Raw genomic sequence first — 26,614 nt, 5'->3', positions numbered from 1 at the left:
ATTTCAACGCAAGTTCTTTTCCGCGGTTGCTGGCACTCTTACAAGAATGCAGAACACGCCGTGTGCAAGTTGCATGTGACCTGCACACTGAAAAGGCCGTCCAGTTGTACCCAACTCATTCCAGAAAGCGTTCTTCCCGCGTCGAGTCGTGGTATCTTTACTCGGAAGGGGGAAGGTGACAGGAATTGAAGAGGCCAGCAGGAATTCGTACAAAATATCACCGTCCGGGTGAGAGGAAGAAATGGGCTATCTCACGCTCAGGTACTTCCACGGGATTCCCGCCACCTCGTGCCGGTGAGCAGCACTGGCCGAGAACACACCGCCTCCGACTCTGCTCACGAGTTCAGAGCGCGGAGCTGGGATGGGAGGGAAGGGCCAGCTGCTCAGGGGGTTCTACTTATAAACACCTGGAAACCGTGTTGTGGCTTTACCCACACGCTGGAAATGAATCCTGCACAGCGGATCCCCGTGTCCTCTCCTCCTCCCACCCGAGCCTCCCCTTGGGGTGACCCAGCCTCGATGATCTGTGAGTGACAGCTCCCATGGGCGGGGGCTTGTTTTCAAAGGATATTGAATCTTGAGAAAAATGCCTTCATCCAGTGTTTCAGGATCTCAAACTCTGAATTTTAACCACTGTCTCCCCGTGTAACTTACACACGAGGCAGCGTGCTCATTGGCGACGATGAGGTTCTCGGAGTTTTGTGACCTTTAGCGTCTCGCTGGTGCTGCCTCCTGAACCGCCTTACAACGCACGAGGCGTGTTTTCAGAGGTCTGCCGTGGTGGACGGGGAGGGGAGCACATTGCGTGTGAAAATCAAGGCCTTTAGTCACAGCAGGGTGTTTGCAAGGGTGTGTAGGACACATGTGCACCTAACAATGACGTGGCCTACATCTTCTCTGGCCATTTTCTCCTGGCATTTTAACGTTGTCCATGCCAATGAGAAGAACGGGGCAATCATATGTTTTGAATACTGAATTCCAGACATACACTTGTCATCTTCCATCTCACTAGGTGTTTGTTAATTCTATTGATCTTTTCTAAGAACCATCGCTGGTTACACTGATCTTTTTCTATTATTTCCTATTTCCCATTTTACTTATCTCAGCTCTCAATTATATAAGCCGCCTGCATCTGTTTGCTTTGGGTTTAGTTGGTCCTCGTTTTTTTCTGTTCCTGAAGATGCAATGTTACATTGTTGATTTGAGGCCTTCTAAAGGGAGTGCTTATAGCTATGAATTTCCCTCTTAGCACTGCTTTTGCTGCACCCCAAACGTTCTGGTGTGTTTCCATTTACAGTCGTCTCAAGCTATTTTCTAGCTCCCTTGTGATTTCTTCTTTACTGATGGGTTGTTTATAAGTGTGTTGTTTAATAGCCACATATTTGTGCATCTTCAAGTTTTACTTCCCTTATTTATTTTACGTCTCCTCCCATTGTGATTGAGAAAGAGACTTTGCGTGATGTCAAGCTTTCTAAATTCTTTAAGAATTGTTTTGTGGCCTAACAGATGGTCTATCCTGGAGCATGGTCCATGAGCACCTAGGGAGCGGTAGAATTTGCTCTTGTTACATTGAGTGATTTCAAGAGCAGACAAGTGATTTCAAGAGACATTTTAGAAGGCGACACGGTCACTGAGCCGCATGGCCAGCTGGGACTGCCATCACAGCACGGGGTTCCCAGGCCTCCTGGTGGCAGGCCGGCCTCTGTGCTCCACGTGGTGTGTGCATGGGGTGGGGGGCACAGAGCTGGGCGAAAGCCGCGGGTCTGAGGTGACCCTCCTCCTCCTCCTCCTCTTCCCTCACCCCCCTCCTCCTTTCCGAGAGGTGCCTGCATTTCTCCGCCTGGTCTGCCTCCTGGCCTCACCCCGTCCTCAGCTCCGGGGGAGCAGGACTGAGGCCGCCTCGTCTGAGACCCGAGTGTGCGTGGAAAGCAGCAGCTGACAGGCCGTCCGTTGACTGTTTTAGTCAGCGATCAGCCACGTCCAAGTGTCACGCCTGCTGCGTTCTCTCCACGCCTTCTCATGCGGGGTTTCGTCACGCACCTCGTTTCACAGCTGCCTTGGGCTCCATTCCGTTCCCTGGGTAACATACGTGCTCAGGGGAAGGGTTCTGTGAAACTTGGACGTGAACAGCTGGCGGCTCCTCCGTCCATTACAAGTTTACGCGGCCGGCTCGGCGCAGAGACGAGGGAGCCCGGGGTAATGTCCCCCTGAAGGAGCGGAGAGGCCAAGTTCCATGCTGGGAGTTTTACAGCAGGAAGACAGGCTACGTCCGGATTCCTCCGTCCGATGTTCACTTGGCGACTCAGACGCCTTCCGGGACCATTTCCACGCAGGAGGTGGCCCCCGCGCGAGCGTGTCCCCGCGAGCCCCGGGGCCCTGGGACCCTCCTCCCATGCCCTACTACCTGCCCTCTAGCCTCCACCCACTCCAGGCATTGGTGATGTTTCTCTTATTTCCTGTCCCTCCTGCCTATCACGCAGCCTGGCCAATGGCAGGAGCGGGCTCGCTCTCCCTCCTGAGTCACCTGTGTGCACTGTCTCCTGCCACGTTAGCGTCGTCCCTGCCAACCAGAAGAATGGGCACAGCATGTACCTGATAACAGGCAGCAGCCGGAGATACCCACCGCCTCCACCTTCCCGAGCCAGCAGGAGGCTCTTCCCGCCAGGCGGGAGCTGGGCCACCAGCAGGCCAGCAGCTCTCTGGGTGTCTAACTCAGACGCAGTTGCATTGGGAGAGAGGCCGCCTCTCGGGTTCCCGAGAATTATTCCTGGACTTGGACCTGTGTCCTCGTCTTTCCTGTGCGCACCCCCTCGCCACCACGCATATCCCCCCTCCCCCCCTACAAACTCTGGGGCCCCAAAGTGTGAGCTCCTGTCTCCCTGGGTGGGCCCTGCTGGGTTCCGTGGTCTGTGGACTGTATGCCCGCTCCTCAGCATTCACACCTGGAAATCAGCTGAATGAACTGAAGCAAAGGATGTTGAATCTTGAGAAAAATGCCTTTGTCCGGTGTTTCGGGATATCAAACTCTGAATGTTAACCACCGTCTCCCCGTGTAACTTACACACGAGGCAGCGTGCTCATTGGCGACAGCAGATGAGGTCCTCGGAGTTTTGTGACCTTTAGCGTCTCGCTGGTGCCGCCTCCTGAACCGCCTTACAACGCACGAGGCGTGTTTTCAGGGGTGACCTCACCCCCTCTTGAAGGGAGAGGTTTGGCCTCTCCCCGTCCTCTCACATGCGCACACACCATTTCACCTGGCATCCTCGGCAGTCAGCACCCGTCACTTGCTTCCTGTGGGAATTCCTGTGGAGTTCTGTTATTAGGAACTTCAATCCTAATTCTGAATGACCTGAATTCTGATATTCACACCTTATGAACCAACTAGGATGTGTCAGGGACCGTCCTCAGGTGTTCATTATGTTTTCAAATTTCTTTTTTTCTCCAGCTTTACTGAGGTAGAGTTGTCACAGAAAACCCGCACGTAACTGGCACGTAATTGACGTGCACAATGGGGGGACTCTGCTCAGATGCACGTGCAGGAGACCAGCCCACAATCACGGTGATGAGCATCATCACGTGCAACAGTTCCTCGTGTCCATTTTTTTTTTTTTTTGCATTAAGACAATTTAACATGAGATCTACCTCTTTTCTTCTTCTTTTTTTTTTTGTTAACCCTCACCGAGGAGATTTTCCCATTGATTCTTAGGGAGAGTGGAAGAGAGAGGGAAAGATAGACACAAACATTGACGTGAGAGAAACATACTGATTGGCTGCCTCCTGCACGTGCCACGACCAGGGCCCGGGCCGGGGAGGAGCCGGCACCGAGGTATGTGCCCTGGACCAGAACCGAACCCGGGACCCTTTAGTCGCAGGTCGACGCTCTATCCACTGAGCCAGCCCGGCCAGAGTGAGATCTACCTTAACAGATGCTCCAGTGCCGTATCTTCTCATTTACTCTCCTTAACATGCCGCCAAATGGCTCACCTTGTAGAAAGCCCCGCCTCGCGGTCAGAGATTAAGACAAAGTGCTCGCTTTACAGAGGCCTGCACCCTCCCCCCTCCCCCCTCGCGGCTGCTGTGACAGGTGCCGCCCCGTGTGCGTTGTGCCAGGTGACGAGTCTGCTCGCTGAGGCAGGTGAGGTGCCCACGGGCCATCCTTTCTGCTGTCGCTAATCCTCACCCGGACATTTCCCCACTGGTTTTTAGAGCGTGGAAGAGCGAGGGGGACAGAGAGAAACATCGAGGTGCGTGGCCTCCCGCACGCACATGCCCTGATGGGGGCGGAGCAGGAGCCCGCAGCCCAGGTAAGTGCCCTTGACCGGGAATGGAAACCACAGCCCTTCCGTGCGCGGCCGACGCTCCAACCACTGAGCGCACCGGCCGGGCACGGGCACCATTTCCACAGCCAATCAGACTGCAGCGTCTCCATCGAGCTCCTTGGCAACAGAGCTCAGTGCCCAATGGGAACGGGGGTGATTTCCAGAAACTCTGCTGCTGTCAGCGAAGGCCGAGGGGGCTGTGTGGTGTGCGTTCAAGTCTGGAAACAAGTCTCTCTCTACGGAACCCGCGTTGGCGTCGGCAGATGGTGCCCGGCGTCGCCCACCTCGGGGACCCGCCCGCCTCTCCGGTTAACAACTTGCCGGTGCTGCCACCACACTGTTTCCCCACAAGCGTTTGGCCACGGTGACAAGAACGCCACCTTCGTGCCCCACGGGCAGGTGAGGAAGCGTGTGGACTGGGGAGCCTGGACAGAGAGCGTGAGAGGACAGACCCGCAGGGACCCCCTGAGCAGCCCGCACCCCGTGAGCCGCTGCTCCCTCGGGTCCGCAGGCCCCCGGAGAGAATATATATAAATGTTTTTAAATAAGTTTTTATTGATCTCAGAGAGGAAGGGAGAGGGAGGGGGATAGAAACATCAATGAGGAGAGGGAATCATGTAGGCTGCCTCCTGCACGCCCCCCACTGGGGATCCAGCCCCCAGCCTGGGCATGTGCCCTGACCAGACTCGAAGCCGGGACCCTCAGTCTGCAGGCCGGCTCTATCCGCTGAGCCACACCGGCTCGGGGGGGACTATTGGAGGCTATTGAACGGAAGAGGAAACTGGAAGGTTGGGAGACCCATGCTGCATGTTTCAGAACTGCCGGCCTTGGGGAAGGCAGGGCTACCGGTCTCTCTCCTCTTCGCAGAGGCGGCTGGTGAGCCAGTCCCGCCAGGGCCCAGCACAGGGAGGACCTGCTTCTGGTGCCTGATGGGGACAGGAAGGGGCAGGAGAGAGGGGGAAGGGGCAGGAGAGAGGGGGAAGGGGCAGGAGAGAGGGGGAAGGGGCAGGAGAGAGGGGGAAGGGGCAGGAGAGAGGGGGAGGGGGCAGGAGAGAGGGGGAAGGGGCAGGAGAGAGGGGGAAGGGGCAGGAGAGAGGGGGAAGGGGCAGGAGAGAGCGTTCCTGACGGGGCTGGGTAACAGCAGGAGCACCGGTTGGGGCAGTAGCCTGAGGACTTGGTAAGGTTCTCAGTAGGAGCCCCATGGAGGCTCCATGCCCTCCTGGAGGGGTAGCCAGGGGGCAGCTGGCAGGTTCGGGAAGGTCACAGCCCGGAGGCGCCCTGCCCTCTCCCCTGAGGCTGGGTGGGGTGGGGCGGAGGGAGCTCGGGGCGCAGGCGGGTGGCAGATGCCGGAGCCCAGGGACTTAGCTCGGAGACCTGGGCTCCAGTTAGAAAATGCCGCATCTGAAGGAACTCATTGAAAGCTTGCTTCAGGGGAGATTTTACAAAATCGTGGCTCATTTTCTTTAATCCCACATCAAGATAAACCTGGTTTACATATAAATTTAAAATATGTGTGTATGTATATATGCATTTGCTTCTGATAACATTTAATTCAAATGTGAGCTTTTAAAGCGTGCCAATCATATTTTGAATTTTCTCTCCATTTCCATCATTTAGTTATTATCTACATACATATGCATATATAGAGATACGTGTTTGTAAGACTCGCACCTTGAGTTGTCAGACCTTTTTCCATGAAGTATTATAGTTGGACATTTTATTTTTTAAAATATGTTTTTATTGATTTCAGAGAGGGAGAGGGAGAGAGAGAGAGAAACATCAATGATGAGAGAGAATCATTGACCGGCTGCCTCCTGCACGCCCCTTACTGGGGATCAAGCCTGAAACCCGGGCCTGTGTCCTTGACCGGGAATCAAACTGTGACCTCCTGGTTCATAGGTCGACACTCGACCACTGAGCCACGCCGGCCGGGCGGCCGTTGGACATTTCGATCGCACTGCATCTGCAGAGCCAGTCAGTCCGATGTGGGATGAGAACTGCCTTCATGAAGCAGAGAGGTGCCCGGATGCTGCTTTTCCAGGGTTAAATGGAGAACGTTGAAACGGGCGCTTTTGACCCTGACCAAGGACAAGCCGAGTAGGATAGGCGCGTGGGCCACACACGTGGGCTCTGAATGATTTAGTCTGTTACTCCACGCCCACACGTGTTACATCAGCCCCTGGCGGTACCCAAGGCTCCGACATGGGAACTCTTCAGAATCACGAGTGCCCTACATGGATATGCTGAACACGAGACGTTTAATTAGGGGCCCTTTGTTTGTCATGTCAGGGTTCAGAAGTGGTCCTGGGAGGAGACATAATTGGCTCAGTCCTTTAGCGAAACGTGTCAAAGGAAACAGCGGCCTTTTTCTCAACAACAAAACAAATGCGTATTACAAACAGAAACATCCAGATCACCTCACTGAGGCCCGCGGAGCCCCAGAAACAGCGAGGGGCGCCGGGGAGTCCCCTGCGAGTGGCACCCCACAACGGCACGTCCCCCTTGTCAGCAGCTGTCACAGGAAGGGGCGGCTGATGGCCCACTGCCTCCGGGGGCTTGTTCAGGGTCAGACACCGGCTCCCCTCTGACCACAGGGAACCCCAGGGGCACGTCTGCTTGGCTCCTGGCTCCTCCCGGGCCTGCGGGCACTGCTGCCCGCTGCCAGCTCACTTCCCACGTCAGGGGTGTCCCAGAGACAGGGCCAGGCCTTGGGCACAGACTTCCAAGCCCACAAGTCCGCCTCCCTCCGATGGGCAGAAGGGCGGCCACAGGCCGCACAGTGAAATGCGGTTTGCTCACTGGTGGGTCCAAGGGCAGAGTCAGAAACACAACAGCCAATGCCTGCAGAGTAGCGGCCACAGCCCAGCCGATGGCGACAGGGACTCCGGGCTCCCTGCAGGAGACGCTGCTGAGAAAGGGCCCTGTTGATCTGGGAACGCAGAGCACACGGGCTTTGGCCATTTTTAGGTCCCAAATACCAGGTAGATTTGTGGGATGGCTGGCTGGGAGGTAGCGGTTTATCTTTAAAGCGCGTCTTAGTGCTGGCCCTGCGCTCTCTGCCCCACAGTGATCTAGAACGATATGACTCTCATTCCCTAGCAAGTACGGGCCTCACACTCCGCCCTCCATCCCACAGACGGGGACTCAGATGTTCAGGACGGAGACTTGCACAGAGAAGAGCTTAACAGCCATTCATTCCATCCCCGATGCCGAAGGTGCTCCCGCATGTGATGGCAGTGTCCCCCACAAAGGCCCTTTTATTGAAAAGCCCCATCAGTAAACCTGAGGCTTCTCTGAGAGCCTGCCCCTGGCTCCTGGCCCCGCCCACTTCATCCCGAAGCCCCGCCCCCGGCCCGTCACTCACAGGGAGTAGGTGGGTGCTGGGGTCTCCTCTAGTCTCAGCCATGGCTCCCTATGTCCTCACTGTCTACTGCATGCAGACCTGTCCTGAAAATGCTGTCTGCAGTGTATGTGCGTGCATGTGTGTGTGTGCACGAGCATGCATGTGTGTTCATGCGTGTGTGCATGTGTGTGCACGCACGAGCGTGCATGTGTGTGAGTGTGTGCATGTGTGTGCGTGTGATTCAGGTTTTAGCTCAAATTGCAAGCAAATATAAAACGTGGGCCTGACTCTCTCTTCCTCCCCTGGGGAGCAGCAGGAAGAGGTGATAACATGAGCTCCTTTGATTTAGGAAGTCGGGGGTCAGCGGGTCCTGTGGGAACCCGGTCAGTGGGAAGGAGACACACGGATGCGCTGAGGCCGAAGGGGGGGCACAGGGAAGGACGAGCACAGACCTGAGCCGAGCCCGTCCCAGAGCCAGACGCCGTTCACGGGAAGTGGCCCACCTGCGCCGCGAACAGGGCCGGGCTGGCACAGAGGGTGAGTATACGGAGGTGACAGACGACTAGTCCATCGATCACGTGGAGGAGCGAGCACGGCCCGGAACCCGGGGGGCAGCTCACACGCAGGAGACTGGCCTGGAGCCCACTTGCTGCAGGGCGTCCAGCGACAGGTGACAAGAGTGATGCGGGCCCGGCCTGCGTGGCTCCGTGGCTGAGCGTCGACCTATGAACCAGGAGGTCACGGTTCCATTCCCGGTCAGGGCACATGCCCGGGTTGCGGGCTCCATCCCCAGTGTGGGGCGTGCAGGAGGCAGCTGATCCGTGATTCTCTCTCATCATGGATGTTTCTCTCTCTCCCTCTTCCTTCCTCTCTGACATCAGTACAGATATTTTTTAAGAAAAGAGTGAGTGCGGGTAAACAGACCACCCTGGTCCCTGGGCTGCTCAGCGTCAGGGATCCCCCGCCAAGGACGCTCGCCCAGGGCTGTAGCTTGTCCCACGCCTGCTTCGCAGCATCCGTCGTCTCCTCGTGTAAATAAAACCCGTGGAACCATCACCACCCCAATTCCACCTGAGCATCTTGAGCTGTTTTCCATACCGTTTAGTTCTGCCTTCCTCCAGCATCATCTCAATGCAAATGAGTGCCTTTCTGGGTCTCGATGAATCTGTTACTTAAAATTATGTAAAAACTCCGCTGAATAATTTCATAATTTGAAAAGGTAATCGCTCCTTCTCCCGAAGAGACCTGATTAGCTGAATTCTCTGGCAAGCATCACAGTGACAGCGGCTCTGCTCCTCTTTCTTTCGCTGCTGAGGGACCCGCCAGGGGAACGGGGCAGTGAGCCCACGCGCTGCGGTGTCTGCCTGGCCTTGCCGTCTCTCCGGCCAGTTCCTTCTCTCAGAACCCGAGCTCCTGTCCTGATCGGGTCCCATCAGCCCCCATCTCTACCCTGCAGCCCCGCGCTCCTGCTGTGGCGAGCGCCCTCCGCTCCGGCCGCACGGTGGGCAGAGGGACCTCCTGGGCCCGGCTCGCCTCCTGCGCTCCTTCCCCGGCACCCACAGGGCCGCCCACTCCCACCGACCTCAAACGGAAAGCCACCCCCTGGCCTCCAGGGCTCCGGTGGGTCACGCCACGTTAAGGGTCATTTCATAACAAGGACAAAGGGCGGGGGGGGGGGGCGGGTCAGCGGGTGCCCAGGCGCTGCACTGATTTAGGCTCTCTGCACAGTCTGGGGGTGAGAGCGGCAACTCCATGGCAACCCCGGGGCTCCACGCGGTCAGCTGTTTGCCTGCCCACGCAGCTGGTGCGAGGGGTGGAGAGGACTCCCACCCGCACCCTATGAGGTGACCTCTGCACCCTCAGCAGGTCCCAGCCACCCCGCCCCTGGCCTCTGTCCCCTCAGGGGCTCTCCCCACGGCCACCCCAGCACCCGCCCCCCCCTCCTTGCTCCACAAAGAACGTGAGGAGGCACCGGAAATGCTGCAATGCCTCCGGTTTGGCCCCAGGAAGATCCCCATCGCCCCGGCCAGCAATGTCCCCACGCCACGTGCACAGTCTAGCACGGGGAGCCTCTGGCCCGTGGCGTAGTGAGTTAGTGAAAGGTCCGACCGGACGAGCGGCTCATTTCCAAGTGGACAATCTCGATGGCCCTCAAATGCCGTCATAAATATTCACATGGCCCTCGAATGCCGTTATACATACTCACATGGCCCTCGGCAGAGGACAGACTCCTGCCCCTGATCCGAAAGTCGGTGACACCCCCGGGCCCCGCCTGTGCCTCCAGCCTCCAGGGCTCTGAGAAACACAGGTCTGCGTGGGGAAGCCGCCTGATGTGGGTTCCGTTACCGGAGCCTGGGGGCCAGGGTTTAAGGCGACTGCTTTACGTCATCTAGGAACTCAACGCAGAAGACCACTCTCCGGAGCTCAAATTAAAGCTAGGTGTCACCACAGAATATGTTTGAAACATGAATGTGCACACACACGTGCACACATGTACACACACGTGCACACACACATCCATAAACAAAGCCCTGAGTCCGGGAGCCCCTCCAGCAGGTGCCCGCCCTCCGAGGAAGCCCAGGGACGCGCTGGCATTGGCTCCCGCTTCCCGCCGTCGGCAGCTCACAGCCCCGTGTGCCTCTCAGGCGCGGGTCCGACCCGGCAGCAGCTTTACCCGAGGAAGAGGGACGGCGGCCGGAGGTGCTTATAAGAAACACGCGAATAAACGCTGGCTGTTTACTGACTTGGCCTGTGCTCATGTTTATCGGCGCTCTCCCGCCCGGGGTGGCACGAACCCACTTCCCCCCCAGCCTGGTCTTCGGGGGAACGGTTTTGTTTGTAACTTCCTGCCCACGGAGCAGGGAGCGACATAACATGCGTATGTCACTACGCATGTTCTGTGTCATGCACAGTAAATACTCCCATACCCACGTACTCCGCCTTGTATGCACATGTACCAGGAGACATCTGTGTAATGACAGGGCTGCTGGCGTCCCTCCTCACTTCACACGGCACAGCATTACATGCGGTCACAGCGTCACTACGAGACCCTTGGCGCGCCCCACGGCGGTTAGCGGGTCTGAGCAAGTTCACGTTCATACTTGGCATAAACGGCACGCTGCTCGGTTAAGTGACAACCGGGAGAGAAAGCAGACAGACAGAGGGACACGCATGGTGAGCGTGCAGATAGAGGGACACACATGGTGAGCGGGCGGACAGAGGGACACGCATGGTGAGAGGGCGGACAGAGGGACACGCATGGTGAGAGGGCGGACAGAGGGACACGCATGGTGAGAGGGCGGACAGAGGGACTCACATGGTGAGCGGGCGGACAGAGGGACTCACATGGTGAGCGGGCGGACAGAGGGACACGCATGGTGAGAGAGCGGACAGAGGGACACGCATGGTGAGAGGGCGGACAGAGGGACACGCATGGTGAGCGGGCGGACAGAGGGACACGCATGGTGAGAGGGCGGACAGAGGGACACGCATGGTGAGTGGGCGGGCCTCCCTGAGGAGCTCTGACCTCCCCTCTCCCTGGCTCGGCAGGCGGCCTCCTCTATTCTACCTTATTCTGAGGGTTCACCAAGCCCAACAACACACCAGCGAGGGGTCCCCCCCCACCCGCCAGCCCCTGCTCCTCCAGGACGCTCCGCTCGCGCTCCAGCGGGAGGCACTGTCCGGGAGCTCAGGGGCTGTTGCCCTCCTGGACGCCCAGCACGTGACGCCCCTCCTCGCCGCGCGTTTGATGGAGAAACCCCGTATTGGAGCGTCTCCAGAGTCAGCTGAGGCCTGACCGTGCTCAGGCAGTGGCTGCGCCGCCCTGCGGGCATCTGCCCAGCTGAGAGGCCGAGCATCTGGGGACTCCCCGGGATCGGCGAAGCCACGGCCCCCGGCCCCCGCGCAGCGCAGCGCGGCCTCTGGGCCTCCGCGTGGTCCCAGCCGCGTGTTTAGACTCCACGGCATGCGTAGGAATCTCTGCGAAAATCAGGTAAGTAGACAGGAGACGAGAGAACAGGGAAACGTCTAAACTGAGAGGAGAGACATGCCGGAGCCCAGAGGCACGAGTTCATGGTCTTCTCTGTCACGTGGCAGCGGGTCAGGCTTACAAACGGCCTCAGGAGGTCAGAGAGCGTACGCGGCGAGTTTTAACGGATTTGCGCCCAGCTGAGGAACCCACTTCTCCATGCTCGCAGGGTCTCCTCAGGGTGAGGGGAGAAGGAGTGCGGGCGAGGCCTCCTGGGCCTGAGAGTGCAGGTCTGGTTCCGTCCTGGATGCGGGGACGGCCGTGCGGTGGTGGGCCGGCAGCTGCCCGGCTGGGGCCCAGCGTCTGCGGTCAGGTGGGGGGTGGACAGTGGGGCCTCCGAGGTCGCTATGGACAGAGATGCTTCCTCTGTGAGTGTGCGGAGGAGAGAAGCAGGCCTCAGAGAGGCAGGCGTGTCTGTGTGTGGGAGACCATTGGTCGCCTGCATTTACATGCGTTTTGGAAACGGCGGAGGTGACTGACAAATCCCTGCGGATCCAGCCTGAGCCGCGGCTTTGCCTGTGGAACGGCCGTCCACGCCCCGTCTCCACACGGGAGCTCACGTTTTCAAGCCTCCCAGGCACCTGCGTCGGCGAGATCACCACGACCGTCACGGAGGGGCCAGGATGCCCCCCACCCCGCTGCCCGAGAGGGGGCCGTGGGCAGGGCCCTCACTCAGCTCGCACCCCAGGATTCGGCCGCTGAGACGCCCGCGAGTTCCGGATTCACCTCCCCATTATCGGCTGGATCTACTCTCCTCCCGCCTCGAACCAGACACAACATCTCTCCCGTCCACATCGGGCTCTGCCGTCCTTCCCCAGGCGCGAGGCGGGGGTTTGAAGCCGCTGTTCCAACGGGAGCGATCTGGACTGCGGGCAGGGGCTCCTCCTCAGGGCGCAGGGACGCAGCTGTTCCGGGCCCGGAGGCCGGAGCCCCCCTTGTCCTCGGGAGGCTCAGCTCCCGCCCCCCATCTCTGCACCAGGCGCCTGCCAGGGCCGGGCCGCGTGGTGCCGCCCTCATTCCCCGCCCGGCGCTCACCTGTCCTGCCCCCCACCCCCGCTGCCAGATGCCCGCGACCTTTGTCCTTCTCGGGGCCTTCACGCTGTCGCCCAGGCTCCGCACTCCCACGTGGGTGTCGTCCAGATTTCAGTCTCTGCCCCCCAGCCTCCCGAAAGGCCACCGAGGAACATTCCAGTCCTTCTCCACACGAAGGCCATGGGGAGGCTCCTCAGCCAGGTCTGTGCCGGTCTTAGCAGGGCCCATGGCAGGGCCTCGCTTAGAGCTCCTTCGCTGCACAGGCCCCCGACGTCCCCGAGGTCCCCGAGGCCCCCAGCGGCCGTGGCTCCGTCCTGCTGGGGGTCTGCAGAGCCTCCCAGAACACGCCCCCTCACCCCTCCTCCCGCCAGGCGGCCTGGCCTTGGACTGCTTCAGGGACGCGCTGGAACGCTGCTGAGAGTCGATATTAAAGTTCTCAGCACAGGGAAAGCCGTGACCATGGGAGCGACGCATGCTCACTGCATGCAGGTGGCGATCGTCTCAGAATCTGTGCACATGTCACAGCCTACGCCGTGCACATCACATCCTACGTCATACACATGCCACATCCTACGTCATACACATGCCACATTCTACGTCGTGCACCGAAATAACGCACCGCTGCCCGTCCACCTCTCGGTGAGGCTGGAAGAGACAACAGGACACGCCAACCACACCAGGAGGGCGACCGCAGGGACGTCCCCTCCGCAGGGGAGTTGTAGGCGGGCTCCCAGCCCATGAGGGTGGGTGGACACACAGCCCAGCACTCGCTGGTCAGCTCCTACCGCCAAAGGGAAGGGCGCGGGGCAGCGCCAGGCTGTCCGTCGGAGGCCGTCGGCCCAGCCCGTGTGCCGCTGTGCCCGCCGCAGAGGCGCGGGCCTTACCTTGTCGGGGTCCGAGGCGGTGATGACCCACACACAATGGGCGTTGTCCTCGTACTGCACCGGGTAGTTGGGCGAGGTGATGGTGCCACTGGGTCCCCGCAGGTTGGACCCGCACGTCCGAGCTGCAAACACACAGAGCAGAGCATGAGCTCGCTGGCAAACGGGTGCCGCTCACACTCAGGACCCCCGTTTGCAGCCGCCACATGAAACTGAAACTCTCTCTTCCAGTCCCTGTGCCCAGCCTCTACCCCCGCAGGACGGCCCAGCTGATGGCAGCGCCGTGGACAATGTCACCTCAATGAGCCCATCCCGAGCCCATTCTGACTCGCGGACGGTTGTGTGTGCATCGGGTGGCCCTCGGGTGCGTACGGTAGAGTGGACGGCACGGTGCAGGGAGACGCAGGACCAGAGTCACCTTCTCAACCAAACCACGCACCACACGGCCCGGATAAGCACCCGGCCGCCAGCTTCGTCCCTCCCACTGCACTGGGGGCGGGGCCTGCGATGTCTCCCTCAGGCCTTAGATTCCTTGACAGCCGGTGCACACAGGAGCTTCAACAATATGTCCGAGTTTAAAGGAAGAAAATGGAAATCGTGGCTCCAGCCCGGCTGGTGTGGCTCAGTGGTTGAACCAGGAGGTCACGGTTCAATTCCTGGTCAGGGCACATGCCTGAGTTATGGGCTCGATCCTCAGTAGGGGGCATGCAGAAGGCAGCCAACCAATGATTCTCATCATTGGTGTTTCTATCTCTCTCCCTTTCCCTTCCTCTCACTTAAATCAATAAAAAAATATACATATTCTTAAAAAAGAAACAGTAGCTCTAGAGGAAAAAAATACCTTCAAGTGGAAAGACCCAGCAAATCAGAGGACTGTTGGAACCCAATATTTGAGACGTTTGGAAGATAAAAACACTTCACCTGACCTCCTCTGTAGGAAGGAGGTGTTTTCCTTTCCAACCAATAGATGATAATAGGAAATTAAATGTCAGCCTGAACCCGTTTCAACATTGATCACTTAAACTTGGTTTGAGAAAGTAAGAAACACATTTCACAAGTGAGAACTCACCCGAGAGGAGGTCGGCTTCATTTCCCTAAAATCCATCAAGCAAACTGACTGAACCATCACCAGGGCCTGGCCGGCGTGGCTCAGTGGTTGAGCATCGACCTATGAACCAGGAGGTCACGGTTCGATTCCCGGTCAAGACACATGCCCGGTGGCTGCTCAGTCCCTGGTGTGGGGCGTGCAGGAGGCAGCCGATCGATGTTCTCTCTCATCATTAATGCTTCTCTTTCTCCCCCTCTCCCTTCTCTAAAATCAATAAAGAAATACTGATTTTAAAAAACACACAAAACAAAACAGAACAGGATTCCGGGTTCCGAGGGCCATATGGGGAGGGGTCTGGAGAAACCCTGCCCTCGAGCTGCTGCTCACTGCCCCCGGGAAGCCATTTCTCCTTTCCATTTACATCGACACAGAAAGAGCAGAAACGCTGCCTGCCCCTCAGACCCCTCCTCTCCGTCCGTGACCGCTCGCCCGCAGGCCTGTTGTTCTGTGAGCGTGAATCCCGTGCCCTCGGAGACAGCGCCCTCCTGGCCATCATCACCGTCATGCCCAGGCCTACAGCTGTCGACGCGTAAACATACGAGATTGCCCACCGTCATGCCCAGGCCTACAGCTGTGGACGCATAAACATGTGAGATCGCCCACCGTCATGCCCAGGCCTACAGCTGTCGATGCATAAACATGTGAGATCGCCCACCGTCATGCCCAGGCCTACAGCTGTGGACGCATAAACATGTGAGATCACTCACCATCATGCTCAGGCCTACAGCTGTCGACGCGTAAACATGTGAGATCACTCACCATCATGCTCAGGCCTACAGCTGTCGACGCGTAAACATGTGAGATCGCTCACCGTCATGCTCAGGCCTACAGCTGTCGACGCGTAAACATGTGAGATCGCTCACCGTCATACTCAGGCCTACAGCTGTTGATGTGTAAACATGTGAGATTGCCCACCGTCATGCCCAGGCCTACAGCTGTCGACGCGTAAACATGTGAGATCGCTCAGACAGCTTTTCAGTGGCCGGATGGATACCTACCTACCATGAACACAATTCCCTAAAAATGCCCCCACTATACCCCGATGAACCAAAACCTGTGCACCAAGCTTTAAAACAGCAATATCGGCAGTGGCTTTCCAGCCAAGCATTTCTTAACTAAAGGCGAATCTGGTTTTCCAAACGCAGTAGGTGGGCCATCGCTCACAAGGTCACGCGACAGGACCGCACGTGAACGGGACGCCTCGTACGCGCGCACAGGTCACTCGCTGACGGGGCTGCTTTTAGAAACACCTTCTCAGCGGTCCGCGAGCGGACAGCGGACACAGATGTGAAGTCTTCCTGCAGCACTAGAGCGCCAGCCGCATTCACTAGAAACTCTGAGGAGAAAGGATTCCATCCGTACGATGTGAGGTACAAAACCTCTGTATCACACGTTCATACTGTGTCACGCCTCATCCTGAATGGCTGGTGTTAAGCATCATGTCGTTTTACTCACAATGTATTTGTTGACTTAGCTTTGACTTGATCTTACCTAAGTGCCATTGTAAGTGTCTCAAACCTGGGGAGCCAGTCCTCTGAGGAACGTGTGCAGCCGGGAACAAATTGGTTACCTTCCCACGCACCGTCTGTGCCAACCCTCCCGTCACTGGTAGCCAGGGACAGACGCTACCGCTCCTGACCCTTCAGTGCCAGTCCTCTGGCGGCTGTGACGCTGACCTCCAGCCTGGCCTGTGAAACCGGTTCCCGGCTCTCGGAAACCCCTCCGAGCCGCCGCTCAGGGGAACAGGATTGTCAGTGACAGCTGTTCGCTAAATATTGATGGGGAGCCGCCCGTCTCCCCCCTTTATGGGCACATAACGCTGTGCTCCACATAAAGCGGATCGTGGATCCTGGCCCTTCTGAGGGTTAATCCCCAACACAATCCTCAGAAGAACTTTTTTTCTTTCTTCTAAACGGGCCTCTACCTTTACAATACACCAGGGGTCCTCAAACTTTTTAAACAGGGGGCCAGTTCACTGTCCCTCAGACCATTGGAGGGCCAGACTATAGTTCAAAAAAAAACTATGAACACATTCCTATGACACTGCACATATCTTATTTTGAAGTAAAAGAACAAAACGGCAAAAACACCCACATGTGGCCCGCGGGCCGTAATTTGAGGACGCCTGCAATACACTTTTCTAATAAGTTAACACAGTGGTCGGCAAACTCATTAGTCAACAGAGCCAAATATCAACAGTACAACAATGGAAATTTCTTTTGAGAGCCAAATTTTTTTAAACTTAAACTTCATCTAACGCCACTTCTTCAAAATAGACTCGCCCAGGCCGTGGTATTTTGTGGAAGAGCCACACTCAAGGGGCCAAAGAGCCGCATGTGGCTCGCGAGCCGCAGTTTGCCGACCACGGAGTTAACACATTTTAACTCTTTTTGCTGAGATTTGTAATCAAGCTGTTGAAATGATCAGCGGATGGGAACTCTGTGAATGTCTTCCTGCTGTGTGAGCTTGTATAACCTCAGCAATGAGAACCATCTGACATCGGGTAGTTTCCCGCATAAATTCTTGCCCTTTTTGAACAGGCGAAACAGCTTCAAATGATGTGATCTAACCACAGGTGTTTAATTTAAGCCATTTCTTAGCAAGAGTCAGAAATTTCAGCTCATCCTTCTCTGGGTCTCTGCCTTCTAACCCATCCCCTGCTTCTCCACCACCTCCCCGCCTGCTTCTCCACCACCTCCCGCCTGCTTCTCCACCATCTCCCCGCCTGCTTCTCCATCATCTCCCCGCCTGCTTCTCCACCACCTCCCGCCTGCTTCTCCACCATCTCCCCGCCTGCTTCTCCATCATCTCCCCGCCTGCTTCTCCACCACCTCCCGCCTGCTTCTCCACCACCTCCCTGCCTGCTTCTCCACCACCTCCCGCCTGCTTCTCCACCACCTCCCCGCCTGCTTCTCCATCATCTCCCCGCCTGCTTCTCCATCATCTCCCCGCCTGCTTCTCCATCATCTCCCCGCCTGCTTCTCCATCATCTCCCCGCCTGCTTCTCCATCATCTCCCCGCCTGCTTCTCCATCATCTCCCCGCCTGCTTCTACATCATCTCCCCGCCTGCTTCTCCACCACCTCCCCGCCTGCTTCTCCATCACCTCCCCACCTGATTCTCCATCATCTCCCCACCTGCTTCTCCATCACCTCCCCGCCTGCTTCTCCATCACCTCCCCGCCTGCTTCTCCATCATCTCCCCGCCTGCTTCTCCATCATCTCCCCGCCTGCTTCTCCACCTCCTCCCCGCCTGCTTCTCCACCTCCTCCCCGCCTGCTTCTCCACCTCCTCCCCGCCTGCTTCTCCATCATCTCCCCGCCTGCTTCTCCATCATCTCCCCGCCTGCTTCTCCATCATCTCCCCACCTGCTTCTCCATCACCTCCCCGCCTGCTTCTCCACCACCTCCCCGCCTGCTTCTCCATCACCTCCCCGCCTGCTTCTCCATCACCTCCCCGCCTGCTTCTCCATAATCTCCCCGCCTGCTTCTCCATCATCTCCCCGCCTGCTTCTCCATCACCTCCCCACCTGCTTCTCCATCACCTCCCCGCCTGCTTCTCCACCACCTCCCCGCCTGCTTCTCCATCATCTCCCCGCCTGCTTCTCCATCATCTCCCCGCCTGCTTCTCCATCACCTCCCCGCCTGCTTCTCCATCATCTCCCCGCCTGCTTCTCCACCACCTCCCCGCCTGCTTCTCCATCATCTCCCCGCCTGCTTCTCCATCATCTCCCCAGCACCCACCCACTAGGTAACACTGTCTCGTATCAAGGATTCCCTACTCTCCACAGAGGACACCCAGATTTCCTCTGGCAGCTACTCGGAGTTCAAGCATTCACATGCAGTCTTTACAAACACCCATGTCCGTGGAGTTGCCAGGACTGGATTTCCATGAGCAATTACCCACATCCCCATGGCGGTTTAAGTCCTGGTGCCCATTAACCGCTCACCTCCTGCAGGGCACTCCCCCGGGTCCTTTCTCCTCTGCGGTCCCAGGGCAGGGAGGTTCTATTAAACGGCACGTTCTCTGGATTTCCAAGTGGAGAGAGAGGAGCGAAGCCACGGTGCTTCCTCTCACACCCACATCATCCACTCCATCGGCATCAAGCACTGGAGGCTCACTTTCTCGTGTCCACTGGGTGTTACATTCCTCACAGATTCCATGTTTGGGAAGAAGAAGAGCTAGAGAAGAACCCAGAACAGCCATAGAGGGGAGAGAGGACCCGGGCCCAGAGCTCTTGGAAAACGCACGCAGTGAGTGTGTGGGTCCCTCAGCAGCAGGAGGGATATCGGGGTGTCTCTGCCCTAAGATCCTGGCCCATGACTGAGGTGAAGGAGAAGCCGGTCTGACACAGGCAGAGGGAGTGATGGGGAGGGAATCTGGGCCATACCGCTAACCCAGTGGCCGGCAAACTGCGGCTCGCGAGCCACATGCGGCTCTTTGGCCCCTTGAGTGTGGCTCTTCCACAAAATACCACGTGCAGGCGTGCATGTAAAGTGCGATTGAAACTTCGTGGCCCATGCGCAGAAGTCGGTTTTCGGCTCTCAAAAGAAATTTCAATTGTTGTACTGTTGATATTTGGCTCTGTTGACTAATGAGTTTGCCGACCACTGGTCTAACCCAGTGGTTCTCAACCTTTCTAATGCCGCGACCCTTTAATACAGTTCCTCGTGTTGTGGAGACCCCCAACCATAAAATTATTTCCGTTGCTACTTCATAACTGTAATTTTGCTACTGTTAATGAATCCTAATGTAAATATCTGTGTTTTCCGATGGTCTTAGGCGACCCTGCTAGAGGTTCTCAACCTGTGGTTCGAGACCCACAGGTTGAGAACGCTGCTGTAGAGCCTAAGACCATCGGAAAACACAGATATTTACATTAGGATTCATTAACAGTAGCAAAATTACAGTTATGAAGTAGCAATGAAAATAATTTTATGGTTGGGGGTCTCCACAACATGAGGAACTGTATTAAAGGGTCGCGGCATTAGAAAGGTTGAGAACCACTGCTCTAACCCTTCTACAGGAGGAGGATGCTTGGTTTCGATTTATCTGCAAACCACAGCTGTGTTGCGTTGCCAGCTGCCCTGTGCTGCCACTGAGTACGAGAGCATGTTCTGGGGGTCCATGAGGCATCGCTGTAGGATACCCAGACCCAACATGGAAGGCAGACGCTGAGGCTTTATCCCTGGCCGTCTCTCCCCACCGCTGGACCCTCTGCTGGCTCCTCGCTCCCTCCCTCCACCCAGAAGCAGGCTGTGTCACTGCTCAGGCCTCCTGGGGCCGAGCTGCCCTGAGAATGACCAGGCAGCTCCAGGGGGGCCTCAGGGACGGGGGCTTCTTCCCCAAGTGTAGCTTCATACCAAGCACGGTTTCCATGGCCACCAAAGCCTTAAACTGACCGACATAATTGACTACAGTGTACCAGTGCCACTCAAGTTTTATAGCAAGATTTCAAAACAGTCCAACACAGGGAGTACGTAAGTGCATGTTGCACATGTTATACTTAAGTGACTGTAGGCCTCTTCCCTTCTCCAGACCTCGTTGGGAATTTATAATGCCTCATCTGAAGTGAGGCATACAGAAATGCTCCATAATGCGTGATGAATGGTCTCTGGGAATAACTGTGACCTCATGTTCAGCTAACATTACCCCTGGGGCAGGGTGCTCATTGGTGAGCTGAAGTCTTACTTATATCGTCTCTGTTTTAAAATAAAATGAGAATTCACAAAATGATAATGGGAAACATAATCAATCAAGAGGGGGCGTGTAAAGGGGAAAATGAGTGATTGTGAACGCCAGTGTATGCCGTTTCTCTATGTAATCGATATGCACATATTAAGTACAAATCACCTCTGTGTCCCCTCATTTCTCTTGTGTAAGATGGAGCAATAATTTATCTGTTTATGTGAATTCACTTCCAGGAATCCTGGCTGCTCTGTCATAGCTGCTTAATTAAATAAGTTATATCCCAACTGACTACATTTAAATGAATAGGATACCCAGACTCACATCTGAAGCTTTTCTCAAGAACATTCATAAGTAAATTGCATCCTCTATTCCTTGTGTGCTTCTAGAAGGAAGTGTTTTCATCAACCACAGAACTCATGTCCATGTCCACATCCTCACCCCGAAGGAGCGAGCTTGTCTCAGAGGTATGAGCTTGCTTCCCGTAATCACACCCGGGCTCCCGGGCAGCCGTAGGCAGTGCCGGGCGTCTCATCCTAACTGTGTTGTTTTAAGCTCCTCCTTTCTTTCGGTTCCTATGCTCGGCACACCTTCCCCGGTGATCGCCGCGAGGACTGCAGGGAAGGGTGTAGGCAAGGCGGTGAGCTCACAACCCAGGACCTTCGCCGGCCCATCAGAGGAACGGGCGCCCAAGGCTGGCGATGGGCGCGGTGCTGAGCACTGAGATACGCAGAGAGAACGAAGCCCAGTTCCCGCGTCCTCGGGCGATGGACAGGCTATGCCTGAGCATTGGAGGTCAGGAGGACATTCCCAGAAGGCACAGGGGTTCTGAGCATCTGGAGGGGGGTGACCTCGGGAGATGGGGGGCAGGGAGGGGTTTGGGACGAGAGCTGATGAAGGCTGCGGGGGGCGCCACATGGACTTTGGGGAACGTGGGCTGGGTGAGAGGAGAACGAGCCACAGAGGCCTGGGCAGGTGCTGGGAACGCGATTGGCACCGAGTGAACCCGAGTTTCCAGGGAATTTTATGTCACTGGGTTGAAAGTAGTTAAAATAATAGCTTCATCATTTCCAAAAACTTAATCAAAATAAAGAGGAAGGTGCTTTTTTCCCAGGGGACTTGAAGTAAACCTTAGGAGTCCACAAACAGCAACAGAATTTTCCCCCCAAATTCACTGGAATTAAAGTAAAAGTTATCCTGCGAAGTGTTATGCTGAGTGAAATAAGCCCATCAGAGGAAAACAGTTATCTCACGATTTCACTTATAAGTGGAATCTGATGAACATAATAAACCAACTAACAAAACAGGACCAGAGACACAGGGGCATGGGGCAGACGGACAGATCTCAGGGGGAGGGGCGGGGGGAGACCAGGGATGTTCTTAGAGGAAGAGTGAGGAACGCTCCTCTCTAGTCCATGAGGCAGCCAGCACAGCAAGGGCAGCAGAGGGCCAGAAAAGGAGGAAGGATCGGAGCTCAGGTTCCTCAATGCTGCCCCCTGGAAAACGAACGGTCCCAACGGATGAAAGCGTGTCCGCAGAGAGAGTGGCCAGCAGGGACGCGAGGGAGCAGGGAAGCAGGGGGCTGGGAAGCCAGGGAGCGGGCCAGGAGCCCCTGAGCCCTCTCTTCCCTTCACACCCGCAGGGTGCTGCCTGCTCTGCAGCTCAGGAAGAGAACCAGGAGCGTGGGCTGAGCTCTCCGAGGCCACCGCCCAGTGGGACACAAGGAGACCACCCAGCGGGGGACATGAGGCACCGCCCAGCGGGGACACGAGGTGCTCTGAGCTGAGACCTGCTCCGAGCGTGGCGTGCTCGCTGGCTGCGCACCACACTGTGACACGGAGACTAGGAGACGTCTCCTTAGACTGCTATCGACTCCATGCCAACAGGATGCTGTTTTGGAGTATTGGTTAAATAAAACAGGCTGTTAGGATTCACTTCCAAAATAAATAAATACATAAATAAAAAGATTCACTTCACCTGTTGCTTTTTTAAAAAAGTATTTATTTCAAAGAGGAAAGGAGAGGGAGAGAGAGAAACATCAGTGATTCTCTCTCCTCATTGATGTTTCTATCTCGCCCTCTCCCTTCCTCTCTGACATCAATAAAATCAACATTAAAAAAAGGAATAGGATTGCTCACTGCCTCCTAAACCATCCACAGTAAATATTCTAAGTCTCACAGAAAGGTAACAACCATCGGACTGGATTTCAGCCCATGGGAATGGGACGGAGCCATGGGAATGGGACGGAACCATGGGAATGGGATGGAGCCATGGGAATGGGATGGAGCCATGGGAATGGGCCGGAGCCATGGGAATGGGATGGAGCCATGGGAATGGGATGGAGCCATGGGAATGGGCCGGAGCCATGGGAATGGGACGGAGCCATGGGAATGGGACGGAACCATGGGAATGGGACGGAGCCATGGGAATGGGATGGAGCCATGGGAATGGGATGGAGCCATGGGAATGGGCCGGAGCCATGGGAATGGGACGGAGCCATGGGAATGGGACGGAGCCATGGGAATGGGATGGAGCCATGGGAATGGGACGGAACCATGGGAATGGGATGAGCCCATGGGAATGGGATGGAGCCATGGGAATGGGACGGAGCCATGGGAATGGGACGGAGCCATGGGAATGGGATGGAGCCCATGGGAATGGGACGGAGCCATGGGAATGGGATGGAGCCATGGGAATGGGACGGAGCCATGGGAATGGGACGGAGCCATGGGAATGGGACGGAGCCCATGGGAATGGGACGGAGCCATGGGAATGGGACGGAGCCATGGGAATGGGATGGAGCCCATGGGAATGGGACGGAGCCATGGGAATGGGACGGAGCCATGGGAATGGGACGGAGCCCATGGGAATGGGACGGAGCCATAGGAATGGGACGGAGCCATGGGAATGGGATGGAGCCCATGGGAATGGGACAGAGCCATAGGAATGGGACGGAGCCATGGGAATGGGATGGAGCCCATGGGAATGGGACGGAGCCATAGGAATGGGACGGAGCCATGGGAATGGGACGGAGCCATAGGAATGGGACGGAGCCATGGGAATGGGACGGAGCCCATGGGAATGGGACGGAGCCATGGGAATGGGATGGAGCCCATGGGAATGGGACGGAGCCATAGGAATGGGACGGAGCCATGGGAATGGGATGGAGCCCATGGGAATGGGACGGAGCCATGGGAATGGGATGGAGCCCATGGGAATGGGACGGAGCCATAGGAATGGGACGGAGCCATGGGAATGGGACGGAGCCATGGGAATGGGATGGAGCCATGGGAATGGGATGGAGCCATAGGAATGGGACGGAGCCATGGGAATGGGACGGAGCCATGGGAATGGGATGGAGCCCATGGGAATGGGACGGAGCCATAGGAATGGGACGGAGCCATGGGAATGGGACGGAGCCATAGGAATGGGACGGAGCCATGGGAATGGGACGGAGCCATGGGAATGGGACGGAGCCATGGGAATGGGATGGAGCCATGGGAATGGGATGAAATGGGACGGAGCCATAGGAATGGGACGGAGCCATGGGAATGGGATGGAGCCATGGGAATGGGATGAAATGGGACGGAGCCATGGGAATGGGACGGAGCCATGGGAATGGGACGGAGCCATGGGAATGGGATGAAATGGGACGGAGCCATAGGAATGGGACGGAGCCATGGGAATGGGATGGAGCCCATGGGAATGGGACGGAGCCATAGGAATGGGACGGAGCCATAGGAATGGGACGGAGCCATGGGAATGGGACGGAGCCATGGGAATGGGACGGAGCCATGGGAATGGGATGGAGCCATGGGAATGGGACGGAGCCATGGGAATGGGATGGAGCCCATGGGAATGGGATGGAGCCATGGGAATGGGACGGAGCACACGTGCAGGGGAGGTTTCCAGAGACGCGGCTGAAGACACACCTGCTCAGCCTCAGCCGCTTCTTCTCACCTCCTCGCCCTCCTGCCTGGGGTGCAGACACCACCTGGGGCCACAGTGAGGGCCCGGCATGGGGAGGGCGGCGTGGTGGGGACAGCCTCCTCTCTGACACGGAGCTCCCGTCCTGCCTGCCACCGCCCGGCTCGGACCTGCCTCGTAGGAGAGCAGCTTTCCCGCGGGGCTGACGTGTCTCTCGGGCTCGGCTTTGTGTGCCTGATTTCCCTAATTCCAAGGAGTTCCTCAAACTGTCCTCTTGCAGAGACGTTAGGGTGTCTGTTCCCATCCCATCGCTGTGTCTAATGTTTTATTATCCAAAGGCACGGAACCAACCCTGTCCTCACAGCGTAGCGCCCTTTGTCACAGTCCCGCACAGCGAGCTCTGGGGCGGTGCGTGGTCTGAGACCCGCATCTTCCACTCGAATGCTTCTTAAGAACAGCTTCCAGCGATGACTGCTCTTCATGCAGAAAGTGAGCGGACACACGCTGAGCATGAACACGAAGGGGCCTCCCGGCAGAGGACACGGGGCAGAACAGCTGACCCTCTGCTTTTGGGTCTGAAGACGGACGTGGGGGGCGGAGTAGCCATGAGCCTTTCACGGGACCCCAAGCCAAGCGAGCCACCCACCAGAGGCCCGTGGGGGAGCTTTTCTCCAGGAAACTGGGACCCAGGGGGACACGGAGGCTGGGTGGGTGGAGGAGACAGCCTCTTCTCATTGCCCCTCTGAGCGGGAGTGGGGGGCCGAGGCGGAGTGTGGGGGGGCGTGCCTGAGGCCTGGACGCAGGAGCTTGAGGGCTCCGTGCCACGGCCGCGTCTGACGCAGCAGATCCTGAGACGGGCCTGCGTGTGCGATGAGATCAGGGCCGGGAGGGAAGAGCTATGGGCTCAGGAATCAGATACGGGTCAGGGAGCGCCCCTCCACGCCTTCCTTTGTGCGCTGCAGCCACTGAGGACCTGGGAGAATTATGAGCTTTGTCTAGCCGGGCCTGTTAAAGCTGTGACAGATGCTCCTGGAGTAGAACAGCAAGGAGCGCGTGAAGAAATAAAAGCGCGTTATTTTCCTTAGGGGAACCATCATACCTGAGGCTCCGTCCTCATTAATGGCTGGGAACATTGTCTATCGCCTCCCCTGGGCGGGAACATACACTTCCTGCCGCTCCTCCAAAAGCCAGTGACGTCACACTGAGGATGACGCCGCCCACAAAGCGGGTCAGGGCCACAGGCCGCGGGGCACAGCCAGGCACAGTTGTCTGACTGGAGAGGAGTGCTTCCTCACGAGATCGCCTGCCCGGGAAACCGCCAGCTGCCACGCCACGCCACGCCATGCCACACTCTGCCCTCGGCGCCTTGGGTAAATTCCAGCTCTGTGCTCTACACGTACAACGCCACAAGTGTAACCGACAGCCAAGGGTCCGGCTGCCTGTCGCTAGTTGAGCGGACTCAGCAGGAACAGGGCTGGATCCTATATGAGCGTTCATTCCAGTCCTGCCGGCAGCAGGGAGAGCAGCAGGTCACCCACACATATCTGCTCTGCCCCCGCCCCCCTCCCCCCATAAGCCAGCTGCTAACGTCGGGGAGAAGGACAAAGGTTACCTGGGAAGTAGGCAGAAGGGTGTGCCAAATGGGCAGTTCATAGGTAATGGGGGCTGGGGATTTGCAAAGGCCTGTGGGTATGCAAAGACTGGGGGTCTTCAAAGGGCTGGCGGCTCTGGTCTCTGCAACACGTTGCTCATCTTTCCATGATCACAGGCAGCTCCCGGATGGGGAGGATGGACTGCATTTCCAGGTGAGCTCCCAGGTCCCATACAACTCCCAGCCAGGTTAGAATGTGCATTCTTTATTTTTTAAATTGTTAAAATATATATTTGTATTCATTTCAGAGAGAGGAAGGAAGAGAGAGAGAGAGATAGGAACATCAATGATGAGAGAATCATTGATCGGCTGCCGCCTGCATGCTTTGCACTGGGGGATTGAGCCTGTCACCCAGGCATGTGCCCTGACCGGGAACTGAACCATGACCTCCTGGTTCACAGGTCAATGCTCAACCACTGAGCCATGCTGGCTGGCAGAATGTGCCCTCTTTAATCAGAACAAAACAATCACAGTTAAAAGCGCATGAGTAATATTTCTTATAATTAGAACTGGTTCCCAGTATTATATTTCTGCCCCTGTCATTCCCCCACTGCTATTTCTATCCTCTCATGTCTATGAGGTTAGTTTTAGAAGAAAAATATCAGCCTGTTGGATTCCAATTGCATCTGCCTTAAAAGCA

At 56.9% G+C, this 26,614-nt stretch overlaps 1 protein-coding gene across 1 annotated transcript in view; it reads right to left on the bottom strand.

The window, feature by feature from the left end:
* Positions 1-26,614, bottom strand: part of CSMD1 (CUB and Sushi multiple domains 1) — a gene marked incomplete at its 5' end in the record, with an annotated part of 729,782 nt that overhangs the window by 224,528 nt on the left and 478,640 nt on the right. The window contains one exon of the mRNA XM_079779355.1: positions 13,606-13,727. Within this exon, the coding sequence (XP_079635481.1) occupies positions 13,606-13,727 (122 nt within the window). The remainder of the gene's footprint in view (positions 1-13,605; positions 13,728-26,614) is intronic.

The sequence above is a fragment of the Cnephaeus nilssonii genome, assembly GCF_951640355.1.
Source record: "Cnephaeus nilssonii genome assembly, chromosome: 8".
NCBI classification, from domain to species: Eukaryota; Metazoa; Chordata; class Mammalia; order Chiroptera; family Vespertilionidae; genus Cnephaeus; species Cnephaeus nilssonii.
Note: the sequence above shows the minus strand (reverse complement) of the source record. Positions and strands in the feature narration are given on the sequence as shown.